Source organism: Platichthys flesus, chromosome 4, assembly GCF_949316205.1.
Source record: "Platichthys flesus chromosome 4, fPlaFle2.1, whole genome shotgun sequence".
NCBI lineage: Eukaryota > Metazoa > Chordata > Actinopteri > Pleuronectiformes > Pleuronectidae > Platichthys > Platichthys flesus.
In genome coordinates this window covers 11,401,982-11,417,146 of record NC_084948.1, presented here as the reverse complement: position 1 = coordinate 11,417,146, position 15,165 = coordinate 11,401,982, and the positions used below count along the sequence as shown (strand labels likewise).

The 15,165-nt window shown below is 41.0% G+C and overlaps 1 protein-coding gene across 6 annotated transcripts; it reads right to left on the bottom strand.

Annotated features, from left to right (window-relative positions):
• Positions 1–972: 972 nt before the first annotated feature.
• On the bottom strand, positions 973–13,283 carry LOC133952087 (NLR family CARD domain-containing protein 3-like). Of its 6 annotated transcripts, none has more exons than XM_062386370.1 (11): positions 12,882–13,283; positions 10,433–10,526; positions 9,197–9,319; positions 8,901–9,008; positions 8,203–8,252; positions 6,191–8,024; positions 5,188–5,361; positions 4,469–4,642; positions 2,277–2,450; positions 1,822–1,995; positions 973–1,523 (listed from the first exon to the last, which is right to left on the bottom strand). In XM_062386370.1, the coding sequence occupies exons 4-11, from the start codon at positions 8,999–9,001 to the stop codon at positions 1,511–1,513; spliced, it is 2,694 nt and encodes an 897-aa protein (XP_062242354.1). In that variant the 5' UTR covers positions 9,002–9,008; positions 9,197–9,319; positions 10,433–10,526; positions 12,882–13,283; the 3' UTR covers positions 973–1,510. The 6 variants fall into 6 exon arrangements, with proteins under 6 accessions (XP_062242354.1, XP_062242353.1, XP_062242356.1 ...); XM_062386369.1 differs by having other exon boundaries at positions 12,890–13,283; XM_062386372.1 differs by lacking the exon at positions 9,197–9,319 and having other exon boundaries at positions 12,890–13,283.
• Between the last annotated feature and the right edge of the window lie 1,882 nt (positions 13,284–15,165).

The window sequence follows — 15,165 nt, the reverse complement described above, 5'->3', positions numbered from 1 at the left end:
CATATAAATACTGAAAACATAGTAGCCTACAATTAGTTTTCAAAAAGAAAGAATCCTCAAAAATAATTAAGACAGTGTGTGTGTGTGTGTGTGTGTGTGTGTGTGTGTGTGTGTGTGTGTGTGTGTGAGTCAATCTTTGACTCTTCCCTCTCAGTTGATCTTTTTTTATTTCTGTGCTACAGTCACTCAGGTATTCTGTGATATTTTCTTGGGTCAGAGTTCACCAAAATGTCACTGCATTAATCTGTCACTCTCGTCAAAACACACAATCAATTCACATAGAAAAGCTCTAATGCAGTTAATGACCAATCACAGTGTCCTGTCAGCCTAAATGGCTTGTGTTTACTGAATTATTATTAATAAACCTTTAGACCTTTTCACAAAAACTGGACAAATTACCTGTTTGCATATATGCAGTACAAGATGAAGACTGTTAACATTGAGCAAAAATAGTGCCATAAACCTGTTTGAGTCTTGTTTTTGTTTTAAGATTTCTATCATGTTTCTGGGCACTATCATACATATCTGTGTGATTTAAATGATTTAATATCTAATACTTTACTTTAGGAACAGAACTACAGTGAGCCACTAGATGATGCTACAGGGCAAAGCACACAATGAGCGGTGCCTCTACACAAACCAAGCATTTCACACTTTTCTAAAGATATTTTGAAAATACTAATAGTTAAACATTCAAATCAAGCCAAGCGCCTGGTTTGGACTGAAATGCAAATTGTCGGATTACTGAAAAACATTGCACCGGGAGAGCGTGGCCTAGGGGATAGAGCGGGTGCTCTGCAACAAGAAGGTTGCCGGTTCGAATCCCACTCTATCCCATCTGCATGCCTAAGTGTCCTTGGCAAGATACTGAACCCCTAGATGGCCCCTCATAAAATGATGAGTGTTCTAAAAATGTAAGTCGCTTTGGATAAAAGCGTCTGCTAAATGACATGTAATGTAATGTAATGTTCAAAAACATGACCTTACACTTTCTGATTACCTGCAGTGCTCATGGTTTTCACGTGTTTCCTTTAGTTTTCTACACAGCATGCTAACATGCTGCACTCAGCAGATATCCATAACACTGACTGCCCACAGTTTCGCGTCCCTGCCAGTAAATATAATGTCACTTTTTAGATTTGAAAGTAAAATTTGCATTTAATTGGCACATTTTTCTGCACATAATTTTGAAATACTTAGGGCTTTGACTTTTCTGTGTCAAAAGGCAGCGCAGCAGCAGAGCAGAGCAGATACACTGATGGTGCTGTGTCACATCAACAGAGGCACACAGGAATGATGGTGGACTGGACACTGTGTGACAGTGGACCTGATCTCAGAGCAGCTAACCTCCTCTGATTCCTCTGGAGCTCTGTCTCCACTCTGCCTGGGAGGCCCAGTCAGAGCCTCTCTATGCACAAGCTGCAGCTGCTTCTGCCTATGTAGATGTTTCAGGACACAGCTCAGCCTCCATCCACATACACTGTCCTCTTCACACTCACTTCTACAATGATCACTTCTTCAATCTGTTGATAGAAGAACACATCAGTTTTTACAGAGACTCACTTCATCAGCTGTAAGTCAGTAATGCAGCACATCCAGTATAAAGAGCAGTAGGGACTTCAGTCCTGTTCAGAGGATGCACTTCAGGACCCTGAGTGCATTTGGTATTTTGGTGACTGGATGAGTCTGGTGAGATTGAGACTAAACCTGAAGTTAACCTGATAACCACAAATCCTGTTCCGTAGTACAGACCCTGAATCTTTACTGTGAAACTGACCGTGTATATTAAAAAACAGATGAAAGTGGTGTGGCCTGACTCACCTCACAGTCTCCAGTGAACTGTCTGAAGGCTGCTTTAGATTAAGCAGCTCTTTCACTCCTGAGTCCTGCAGGTCGTTAAGTCTTAGATCCAGTTCTCTCAGATGAGAGGGGTTTGACCTCAGAGCTGAAGCCAGAGAAGAACGGCTTATCTCTGACAGACTGGCGCCCTTCAACCTGGATAAATGTTTATTTGTTAAAATATCGTAAGAATATTCATGTCAGTACCGACTCATAAAATGGAAGGTAAATATGGAATCAGGATTAAAACGAGTGCTGATTCAGTAAAAATACATTATTTGGACCCGGTCTCTGTCCTGCGATCAGTTTAGGAAATCCAAAACTAAACACATATGTGTTTTAACAAGTAGCTGACAATTTAGAATTGAAATGGATAAATTGGGTGTAAATGCTGTGTTAAAGATATGAGATCTACAAAATTCGGTCGGTGAACTGACCTCAGACTCTCCAGGCGACAGGTTGGACTCTCTACAAAACCACAGAGCTCCTTCACTCCTGAGTCCTGTAGGTTGTTTCTATTCAGATTCAGTTTTCTCAGATGAGAGGGGTTTGACCTCAGAGCTGAAGCCAGATAAGAACCGCTGATCTCTGACAGACCGCAGCCCTCCAACCTGAATAAAGGATGGTGATAATAATGTAAAATTATGTATATAGTACTTTTTAAAAACAGAGTTTAGAAAAGGCTTTGACAGCAAGCAAGAAAAGTAAATAAAAACTTGAATACATAAAAGCAGTAATATGACAGTAGAGATAAATGAACAAGAAAATGAAAGTTGAAAATTATAAAAAAAGAGTAAACACACAACATCACATAAAAGCTATAAAATTGGTTTTAAGAAGTGGTATAAAAGAAGTAACTGACTCTGCCTTTTCTCCTCAGGTAGGCCCTGACGGTAAAAGCACAGTCGGTTCAGTTTTCAACCTCGACTTTGGAACAGCCAGTAGGATCCGCATGAGGATCCTACTGGCTGATGCAGGCACATAGGGGGTCAATAATTCTGTAATGTAGCTTTGGGCCAGAATCTTAAAAAGTGATCAGAAAAATATTAAAATCAATCCTTATACAGACAAGGAGCCAACGGAGAGAAGCAAGGATCGGGGTGATGTGATGTTGCCATTTAATACCAGTGAGAAGCCGAGCTGCTCTGTTCTGAACTAGTTGGAGGTGGGACTTTTGGATGATGCCCGAGAGGATTGAGTTACAGTAGTACAGTCTAGAGAAGAATAGTATAAAGTATGAAGGATTAAACTTAACTCTGTTGATAAGGGCCAATGCTGGTGTGGATGGGCTGCAAACAAAAACACTGATCTTTCCATTCCAATTTATACGCCAAGTCCGGCCTCCTGCTACTCGACATGTTCTCCATATGTGAAAGTCAAACTCCAGAAAATATCCAGACACTATTTTACAGAGTTCATGACTGAAAACAGCTTCAAACTGTAAGTGTTCAGTTGTTGTAGTGATAATATGTAACTTCAACACTAGATGTCTCTAAATATATTGCTGGACATCTTCAGGAGTCTAGATGTGAACAAGTGGACTTTGTTCACATGTACTACACCTGGTGATGTCAGTAAATCTTTCACAGTGAATCTGTAACATAAGATAACTCAATGTAACACAGATTATCATGGAGATATGTGTTTTGGCTCAACCCCTCGTCTGAATGATCCCACATTTTCCTGTTGCTGTGAACAAGTTTGATCCAGTCAATATCTTGCTGCTTCTTCAACTTCAGAAATGATCTGCACCCAATTTTCTGAGCATTTTCCACGGTTTATATTTGAAAAGGGGCAGATGTTTGGGGAGTAAGGTGCCTTGCTCAGGGGCACTAGACAGGGTAGGGAGACTCTTGGATTTTTGGACAGATCAACCCAGGTTCGTCTTTTTGTTGTCTCTCCGTGGAGTCGAAACAGAGACGAACCAGGGACCTTCTCTGCCCATAGTCCAAGTTTCTGCCACTAGACCACCGCCTCTCCATGATCATGGTTTCTTGAAGGGGCGATGATCTAAGCAGCAGTTTCTAGTGTTGAAAAGATAAAAGGAATGGACGACCCTGTGTAAGTCCACAGGAAGGATTTCATGTTGGAAATGAGCCAAGTCCGAGAACACGAACGCAGCCCACTATCATCTTATATCCTGTCAGTCCACAGGACCACCAGGACAAATCTTAGTTAGCTTACAAAGAAACATTACATGTACACATTGTCCAGCATTGGATTTTGTATCCCTCTGTAAAACTTCAGTCACATTTTACTCGGCCCTCAACGCTCATTCTACAATCTCTCAGCTCAGTACCAGTGTTCACTGTGAGGAACAGATGTTCTGCACTATGAACTTAAACCTCTAGTTTGTAAGTTTTAGGTGAAAAGATCTATTTTGAGAAATTAAATATAAAATAGTAGTGATGTTTTAATTGCTTTATCTAAATTGTACAAATGTTTGTATATACAGATAAAGCAAAATTTAGTTTACTAAACTAAACTTTTGAGTTTCTATGATGACTGAAGCTACCACTGTTCTCTTTCATGTTTGGAAGGGGAGGGTGAGGTGATGGGTATTCAGCTGCAACAAGTTGTCACTAAAGTGTACACACTGAACCTTTAACATTAACACAAGATGGCTGACCTCAGAATCTCCAGTTCACAGGTTGGACTCTCTAGAAAACCACAAAGCTCCTTCACTCCTGAGTCCTTCAGGTCGTTGTAGCTTAGATCCAGTTCTCTCAGATGAGAGGGGTTTGACCTTAGAGCTGAAGCCAGAGAAGAACAGCTGATCGTTGATAGATAACAGCCCTTCAACCTGGATAAAGAAATATGAATATTTGAATTGTCCTCCTGTTATTGTGAATTGTCAGAATGTCAACACAGACTCTCAACATGCTGCTGACCTCAGTCAAGTCTCTGACCTGAAGATAAATATCAAATCAACAAGTTTGACCATTATCTATTTTATCACATGACATGACCTTCTTCTATATGTGATTGGTCACTGAGTAGGTTTTCTGAATTAAACACTGTTTAAAGTAGGAATGGCTCCTGACAGTCACTTCCTGTTTGTTTCTATATTTATCAACTGTCCAACGTGTTTTAATATGAATGTGTCTTATTTTTGGAAACTTGAGGAGAACGACTGCTCGGCCTCAGTCCACATTATTTACTGATACTTTATTACTGATCAGGAGAAGGTGTGTGCAGGTGAATGGAGTTGGGCTGATGAGGTGGACGTGACTGACAGGCTGAGTGAGTGACATATGACTGCAGGACAGTGAGCAGACTGGAGCAGAAATAATGACGAAATAAGAAAAAAGTTTGAAAAATGAACATTCAAGGTTTCAAGAACCTGACCTCAGAGTCTCCAGTCGACAGTTTGGACTCTCCAGTCCAGCAAACAACAGCTTCCCTCCTGAATCCTGCAGGCTGTTTCCACTCAGATTCAGTTCTTTCAGATGTGAGGGGTTTGACTTCAGAGCTGAGGCCACGACTTCACAGTGAGTCTCTGAGAGTTCACAATTAACGAGTCTGTAATTAGAGAAAATGTAAAACCTTTGTGAATAAAATCTGAAAACACAACATTCATACATAACATGATTGAGCCTCCACATGGTATATCCCAGTGGTTCTCAAATGGGGGTACGCGTAAGTGAGTTTTTTTTTTATATATTTCAAATTAGCATCCATTCAAACATCCTTTAAAATTTGTAATTTAATAAATATTAAATAAAATATAAGTTTAAGTTCATGAAATGAATTTTATATTCAGTAGGCTATTCTATTTCATTATCCTAAAAGCCCAGAGTCTCCCCCATACCGATGGCTTGACCCAAAGGGGGTACATCACTGAAAAAAGGTTGATAACCACTGGTATATCCCCTTTTTGCCTCATGAACATGTTATCTTAAAAACACCTTAAGATAATCCTTTCAAATTTGGTGCAAGCATTCTTTTAGATTAACAGAAGAACTCATGAGATTCAGGTGGTCAAAGGTCAAAGGTTACAGTGACCTCATCTTATTGTGAATGCAATATGTCAGGGACCTGGAATGACTGACACTGAACTAGTTTGCAGTGGTGTACCAACGCAGGGTAATAATTCTAGTTATTCCAGGTCTGGAATAAATGATATTTCCAGTCCTGTTTCTTCAGGGATTGTCTCTTCAAACTGTGATAAGTGTTCTAAGTGTGCTAAGTCAGAAAAAAACGTTCCACCCTCATAGAAAGGCTGCACTAACAGTGTTGACCACTGCAAAACCATGCTGCCCAAAAAATTAGAACAATTTAATGCAGTGGGTATTTGACAAACGACTAAACTACACTGATCAAATGTGTTATTGATATTTTCTGAACTCACAGAGCTTTCCTGCAGTTCCTCACAGCTGGGATCAGTCTCTGTCGACCCTGGTCTGATGTGTTGAACTTCTTCAGGTCCAACTCATCAATAACATCCTCTGACATCTGCAGCATGTAGGCCAGAGCTGAGCAGTGGATCTCAGAGAGTTTCTCCTTTGATTTGTTCTTTAACGTCATTAACTGTGTCATCTCCTGATTTACTGAGTGGTCATTCATCTCAGTCAGACAGTGAAAGATGTTGATGCTTCTGTCAGGAGAAATGTCATCACTCTGCATCTCCTTCAGGTTGTTGATGACTCTCTGGATGAATTTTGGATAGTTCCCTGTCCAACTCAGCCGGCCTCCTAAGGCTCTCTGGATGATCTTTGGATTGTTCTCTTTCCAACCTAGCAGGCCTCCTAAGAGTTTCTGGTTAGACTTTAGACTGAGGCCGTGAAGGAAGCGAACAAATAGGTCCAGATGACCATTTTCACTGGTAAGGGATTTCTCAATGGTTCTCTTCAGGAGGTCATCCAGAGAGAAGGTATCTTGTGTGTTCCCATATGTTCCCAAGAAGTTTTTGAGTTCTTCTGTGTTCCTCTTGGTGTAACAGTGGAACATGTAGACTGCAGCCAGAAACTCCTGAACGCTCAGATGAACAAAGCAGTAGACGGATTTCTGGAAGATCACACACTCTGTGAAGATCTCAGTACAAACTCCAGAGTACACTGAGGCCTCTTTGACATTAAGACCACACCACTCCAGGTCTTCTTGATAGAACATGATGATTCCTTCCCTCAGATGTTTAAGCGCCAGCTTCCCCAGCTTCAGAAGAAAGTCCCTGTCCCTGTCAGGAGTCGTCTCATGTCCCTCATTGTACTTATTTTTCTTCCTCTTTGTCTGAACCATCAGAAAGTGTGAGTACAAGTCAGTCATGGTCTTGGGCAGCTCTCCACTCTGGTCTTTGGTCAACATCTGCTCCAGAACTGTAGCACTGATCCAGCAGAAGACCGGGATTTGACACATGATGTGGAGACTTCTGCACATCTTGATGTGTGAGATTATTCTGCTGCACAGCTCGTCATTACTGAACCTGTTCCTGAAGTATTTGTCCTTCTGTGCGTCAGTGAAGCCTCGTACTTCTGTGACCCTGTCAACACATGTAGAAGGGATCTGATTGGCTGCCGCAGGTCTGGAGGTCATCCAGACAAGAGCAGAGGAAAGCAGATTCCCCAGGATGAGGCTTGTCAGCAGTGTGTTGACTGATGACCTCTGTGTGACATCAGTAACAACCTTCCTGTGGTTGAAGTCCAGAGAAAGTCTGCTTTCATCAAGTCCGTCAAAGATGAACAAAAGTTTACAGAGAGCGAGCATCTCTGCCGTGATCTTCTGTAATGTTGGATGGAAAACACGGATCAGCGTGAGAAGACTGTGCTGCTGGTCTTTCACCAGGTTCAGCTCTCTGAACGAAAGCACTATCAGCAGGCTGACATCTTGGTTTTCTAAACCCTCAGCCCAGTCCAGAGTGAACTTCTGCACCGAGAAGCTTTTTCCAATGCCAGCGACGCCGTTGGTCAGGACGACTCTGATGCTGCTCTGCTGGTCAGTTACGGCTTTAAAGATGTCATGGCACTTGATCGGAGTGTCGTGGATAGACTTCCTCTTGGAAGTCGTCTCAAGCTGCCTCACTTCGTGTTGAGTATTAATCTCTTCACTCTGTCCCTCTGTGATGTAGAGCTCAGTGTAGATCCTGTTTAGGAGGGTTCTACTTTCTTTTTCATCAGTTCCTTCAGTCACATGTGTACATGTCCTCTTCAGACTGATCTTATGTTCATTTAAAACCTTCTGCAGATCTTCTGAAAGACAAGAAACAATGTCAGACTAAAGACAGAGAATCGGAAATTCCTCAGATACAGAGAAACTACAGAAAATAAAAGCTTTTTAACTTTGTGGTTTTATTAAGATGTTAAATGTTAATGCTGTATGAGGGAACCACATAGAACAATATGTGCCGCAGACAGATGCTGCTCTGACCGGCTGTCTGGAGTCCAGGTCCTTTTCTTGGTCTTTGTCCACAGTTGGCACTGCATGAAAAGGAGAATTTGTGTCAGTTAGTATCGCTGCAAATTTCGGGGAAATTTCAGGTTAACGGCTGTTCACAGCAGTCTGCAGGCAGCACAGAAAACTGCCAGGAACTGCCGGGAAGTGATGCAGGGTTCCAGTTTCTGGCAGTTTTACAAGCCTGAGAATATTGGCAGGTGACATCCCTGCTCCTAGGCCTAGGTGAGGCTGTCACATGTAGAGGACAATGCTGTGAGCTTTACAAATGCAAATCATAATGGTTTAACTCAGGGGTGCAGAGGTAACTCCTTTTTCTAAAAGGTACTAACTAAGGCATCAACTAAAATATCTGCCGTGAGTACACCGGGCTTAAAAAAAATATAAAAAATCTGAATTTGTAGCTTATATAGATTTAATTTATGTAAGTAGGTGTGCTATAATGAATTACATTGTATACCATGAGCAAAGGTCAATGTTATTATTTATTTTTTAAACAGTGCAGTTTATTTCAACATTTGCCTGTCAAGCTCATCCACGATAATATGTTGGAATGGTTCTTAAGTTGCTGTGCGTTGAGCTCAATTTCAATGAAGCTGTGTCCTAATGCAGGGGCCACACTAAAGGAAACTAAATCCTCTTCCTATCAGTTCACAGTAAAAACAATTTCTTACTCTGCGTGTGAGGGTCCAGGTTCATTTCTGAAGTCTACGAATGCTCCTTTGGAGGTGTTACTCTCCGCGCTGTACTCCACTCTCTCTTCATAACCACTCATCTTCAGTCTGAGAGGAAAAACAATGAAACTGACTGTTAGCTCATACACACACTATGTAACCAGGTACCTAAATTCAGTGTGATTGACAGAAGTTCATCCTTGATCTTGTCCTCCCGACAGTTCACTTGTAGAAAAACTGACTCAGAGACTCCGACAGTAAAATAATATTAATGTTAATATACAGTATAAATCTACCTATGTACTTGGCACTGCAGGTCGATGTTTCTCACACAACCTCAGCCAGTGAGTCCAGAGCTTTATGGCGATCGATAGTGAACGCTGTTGACGAATTGGTGACCACTGCTGTAATGTTGGATTCTGAAAACAGCATTCTGTTTTTAAACACTTGATTAACAGATGTAACCACGATAAAAAATGAAATTGTGAGTTAACTCTGTTAATTAGTCATTTGAAGGCACTTTCTTCCACACCTGGGGCCTCATGTACTAAGGTTGCGTACGCAGAAAAACGTGGCGTACGTCCTTTTCCACGCTCACGTTCAGATGTACAAAATGTGAAATGACCGTAAAAATGTGCGGTCCCCACGCCAGCTCCAGAGCTGTCGTACTCACGTTTCTACAGCTATTGTTCCTTTGGCGACACTAAGAGGTGACGCTGGGAAACTGGGAAAAAAGGTGAAAACAATGACTCATCAGAGTGATTTGAAAATCAGAGACACACTAATGAACAATTAACACACCTTGCAATTATATGGGTGGCTATAAAAGCATGTGCAATGGATGAAGAAAATTGTTTTAACAATGGCTGTGTTAGCGTTGTTAGAGGACATCGCAAATGGTCACATCCGAAGGGAACGTATATTTAGGGAACGCGAGGACTTACTCGCAAATTATGACGATTGGCTCATGAGCCGATTTCGCTTCCCCAGGCCAGTATTACTGGAGCTGTGCGCAGAGCTGCGGCCAGCCCTAGAGCACCACACAGCCAGGAGCCAGGGGTTGTCCGTGCCCACACAGGTGCTGACCACGCTGGGGTTCCTGGCAACAGGGGCCTCCCAGCGGGAGCTGGCCGATCGGTCAGGAGTGTGCCAGTCCACCCTGAGCCGAGCCATGCCAGCTGTGTGGGACGGAATCATCCGAATGTCATCCAGGTACATCAAATTCCCATACAATGCTGTTGAACAGGCCTGGATCCATGCGTTCGCACACTTTGATACATCTGAATTTATTTGTGCGTAAGACAGTTTCTGGGTTTTGGCGTACGCAAAGTTTCGGTATTAAATCCACGTAAGTCTTAGTACATGAGGCCCCTGGTGTTCACATCTGTCCCTGGTGAGCCGGTCAAGTTGAAACTATGTCTGTCACCAGGTGTGAACTGACAAACTTAGAGCCGTGTGAACCACAGACAGATGTTAATACCAGGTGTAAGAGGGTCACAGTAAAACTTTCATAAATGTGTGTTAACACTCACCCTCTCACTTTTCTTCCGTCTGCTCATCCAAGTGAAAATGGAGTCTGACACTTCCCTGTTCTCATGTTACTTGTCAGTGTTGAGCCAGTTCACACTTGAAAAGAACAGGTTCAAAGTTCAGTTCATATAAATGATAAGGAACTAATTTCTGTTGACAGCTCATTTGTTTATTGGCAAGATTATGATAGATGATAATTTTATGATCATATATTTAATTATTAATCGATGGTGTCGGATCATGAATCCAGATCCTCTGCTCACTTCAACACTGAGGCCTGACTGTGTGCGCCACGTGTTGTAAGGAGCAATAAAATGTTGGCAGGTCATTCTTCATGATGTCTAAATGCAGCCTCATAAACTCTGGAGTGAATCAAACAAACTCTGAGTAACTACATGTACTGATCAGGTCCCCGACCACTTGTGACTGAAGGCTGCTTTCTATGTACAGTAGTCATTTAAATCCAAATAGTATGAAATAGAGCAGGGGGCAAATTATAATATATATCGTAATCATGATGTTTATTTTATATTTGTAAGTATTTACTTTCATTTGGTCATACAAAAACCTATATAAGTGTAGCATTGTTAAAACCTCTATAGCAGGGGTGTCCAAACTTTTTATCCCGAGGGCGAATACAGAAAAAAATACGAAGGTCTGGGCCACTCACGCCGCCACGCCCCCCTGCCATGGAGCGGACTGTTGACAGTGCCTTCATGTACTGATCAGGTCCTGATAACTCGTGATGAGCGTTTATTAGTTAATGTGAGAGCAGAGCGGAGGAGGAAACAGAAACTCCAGCTCGGTACAAACCAGCATTATAATCATTGAGCAGCTGTGGATGGGAGAAAAACTGAAACAGACTGTGCTCCTCTTATCTTGTCTCAATATGTGAGTCACTGTGTGAGTGAGTGAGGGCGGGGCCTGTGTGTGTGTAAACTCCTTCTCGCTCTCAGTGTGAGAAGTCTGGGAGCACACACACACACACCCACACACACCCACACCCACACACACACACACATACACACACACACACACACACACACACACACACACACACACACACACACACACACATACACACAGTCCTAGATAGATAGATGGCTCTGATTAGACTTCTTAATTACACAGCAGTCTTCATCCACATATTGTTGTTTGTGGCAGAGGCAGTGGCGGAGACTCTGTGTTATCTTATTGCCTGTTTGGCTGCAGATGGGATCTTCCCTCCTCCCTCGAGTCACTCAGTTCTCTCCACCTGCTCTCACTGCGGCCCAGGGTCTCCAATGAAGTTACGCCACCCCTCATTCAGGCTTTTAAAAGCTCCCGCTATCGCCCTGATGGCAGGTCAGAGTTCTCCGCAGTGCCTTCCCTTTGCCCTCCTACGCCACACTAAACAATCTGTCGCTTCACATCAGCCAGCAGATTAACAGCTGCTGTGTTTGTCCACAACTCATGAACAAAGCTCTTTCTGTCCAATGCATTTTTTCATAGATCATGTAGTTCCTCTGTTCCCTTCTCTTATTCCATGCATCTATTATACTAGTCGGTGTAGGGGCTGCTTGATTTCCTCACCTCCTTCTAAATGGTGTATCAGTAAGGCAAGAGTTTCTTTAAAACCATATGACATTAGTTAACCGCAGACACCTCAGATACTGTTTGAGTGAGTTAAGGGAACAAGATCGAATGTCCATTTATACAACAGCAGATTCCAGCATAGGAAATGTTCTCAGCCGATATATATTCTGCGGACATATTGACTATATTCATTACCCAGTGCACAAAGAGGGATGTTGGAATTATTTCTGGCACTGCTGACTACTTCACCTTTCTTGCATTAGGGGCATTACACCTCGTATGATAATCACTTGGTTGTCAGCTATAGGAGAGCACTGTCCAACACAGCTGTTCTTACTAGATATTCATAGATACACTCCTGATCAAAATCAGTTAAAAAATTGCATGAATTTGCATTTTGCACTGTTGAATCTTAGGAAGGTTCTAAGTAGAGTTTCAAAATGCAAGAAGAAGAAATGGGAACGAGAGCCCAAAAGTTGTGAGTAGGCAATGTATTGAAAACAACAATTTAACTGAAGTAGGCTGTTCATCAGCTGATCAACAGTTTAAGACCACAGCCTTTAAAAGCCAAAATCTGTGCAAAAAGTTGGATTCCATGTCATTTCCTGTCAAGTAATCACTAAGATCCAACAGTGCAAAATGCAAATTCATGCAATTTTTAACTTGTTTTAAGATTTTGATCAGGAGTGTATATAGTCCTCTTAATATGCAGTTTTTTTCTCCAATAAAGAGCCATGAATTATTCCCTGGGAAAATGTTATCTCCCAAATTAAATAAAGTTAAGTAAAACGGAAATAAACGTGTTGAAAAACTGACTCAGATTCTCCGACATTAAAATAGTATTAATTAATAATAGTAATCATGATATATATCTACCTATGTACCTGGCTCTGCAGATTGATGTTTCTCACACAACCTCAGCCAGTGAGTCCAGAGCTTTACGGGGATCGACAGTGAACGCTGTCGACGAGTTGGTGACCACTGCTGTAATGTTTGAGTCTGAAAACACCTGTCGTTTTTTTCAAACACTTGATTAACAGATGTGACGAAGATAAAAAACAAAATTGTGAGTTACCTCTGTTAATTAGTCATTTGAAGGAACTTTCTTCCACACCAGGTGTTCACATCTGCCCCTGGTGATCCGGTCAAGTTGACGGATGTTAACACAAGGTGTGAGAGTGTGACAGTAAAACTTTCATAAATGTGTGTTAAAACTCACCTTCTCCCTTTTCTTCCGTCTGCTCATCCAAGTGAAAATTGAGCCTGACACTTCCCTTTTCTCATTTTACTCGTCAGTGTTGAGCCAGTTAACACTTGAAAAGAACAGGTTCAAAGTTCAGTTCATATAAATTATAAGGAACTAGTTTTCGTTGACATTTCATTTTTTATTGGGATGACGATAGATAATAAACTTATGATCATGTATTTAATTATTAATCAATGGTGTCGGATCATGAATCCAGATCCTCTGCTCACTTCAACACCGAGTCCAGACTTTGTGCGCCGAGTGTTGTAAGGAGCAATAAAATGTTGGCAGGTCATTTTTCATGATGTCTAAATGCAGCCTCATAAACTCTGGAGTGAATCAAACAAACTCTGAGTAACTTTATGTACTGATCAGTTCCCTGACCAATTGTGACTGAAGGCTGCTTATATACAGTAGTCATTTAAATCCAAATAGTATGAAATAGAGCAGGGGGGCAAATTATAATGTATATCGTAACCATGATGTGTATTTTATATTTGTATTTGCTTTCATTTGGTCATAAAAATACATGTAAGTGTAGCATTGTTTAAATGTCTTTAGATATAAAATAAATTCTTATTAAAATTGAAAATGCACTTAAAATATCTGCAGTTCAGTTGAAACATGCAACCTTGGATATTAGACTCAAATTTAATATTCCTACCATGTCTAGAAATTACCAGGAGGTATAGTATTCAGATTAGCCCCAGTTTCTTAATGGTCTATAACAGTTGTTCTCAACCTTTTTTCAGTGACGTACCCCCTTCGAAGAAAAAATTCTGCAGAGTACCCCCTAACCAGCGCAAAGCATTTTTGGTTGAAAGAAAGATGTGATGTGATTTATTAAGCCTTGTAACTAGACACATTCAAATTTAAAACTCCATCAATGTCCATAACATTGCTCATTTGTAGTGGTCTCTCTTGAACTATTTCGAAATAAAAAGATATAAAAATAACTTATAATAAAGACTTTTATTATTATCTCAATATAAATAAAGATTTGTGCACCTCAAAATAATTATCAACTTAAAGTGACCTCTTTTGGGATCATAATAAAGATATGTTGTCAAACTGAACTCATGAACTTTATTATAGCTAAACACTTCTTCCCAAAAAATAAATCATTAACTTAGTTTTAAATAAAAGATTACCTCAAAACATTTTTTTTAATATTCATCATCTCAAAATATCTTCTTTAAGAATCGAAAAGAATACTGACAGGTAGCTTGTTTCCGTTTGCTTTGGGGAGGCTTTTCGCATCGTGTCTTGAGATGACCTGAATTCAGAAAGTTTCCTCTTAAAAAACTCAGGTGGCTTACCAACATGACTTTCATGTTTTGTCTGGAGATACCGCTGAAGATGTGGTGGCTTAATGCCACTGCTGGCTAATCTCTCCCCACAGAAAAAACATAAAGTGTAAATAACTCAATCTATGTTATTGTTAATATTATTGGTGTCTTTCTGTTATTTTATTGTGACATATTTGCTCGCTTTAAGGTCATACAATTTCATTTCCGCTTTTGTATTACATGCTTTTATTTTGAAAGGGTACCGGTAGAGACACGGACTTCTTGTTATGAATCATTAACTTCACAACAGAAAACTTTTCCATTTTAGCGCCCCTCCGAAGAGGCACAAGCTCTCACGGTGTTGTTTAGGGAAGGCTCTCTGCTCTGGTTTCGCCTTCTTTGGTACTTGTCCCTCCGTGTTTCAGCAGCATTGCTGCTGCACTTCAACTCGACTCCATTGTTGAAGTTTTCAAGGCAGGTGATGACAGGTGATGACAGGTGGCGTGTGCCAGGTTGGGTCAAACCATCGGTATGGGGGAGACTCTGTTTTTTTAGGATAATTAAATTGAAAAGCCTACTGAATATAAAATTTAGTTCATGAACTTACACTAACAAATATTTTATT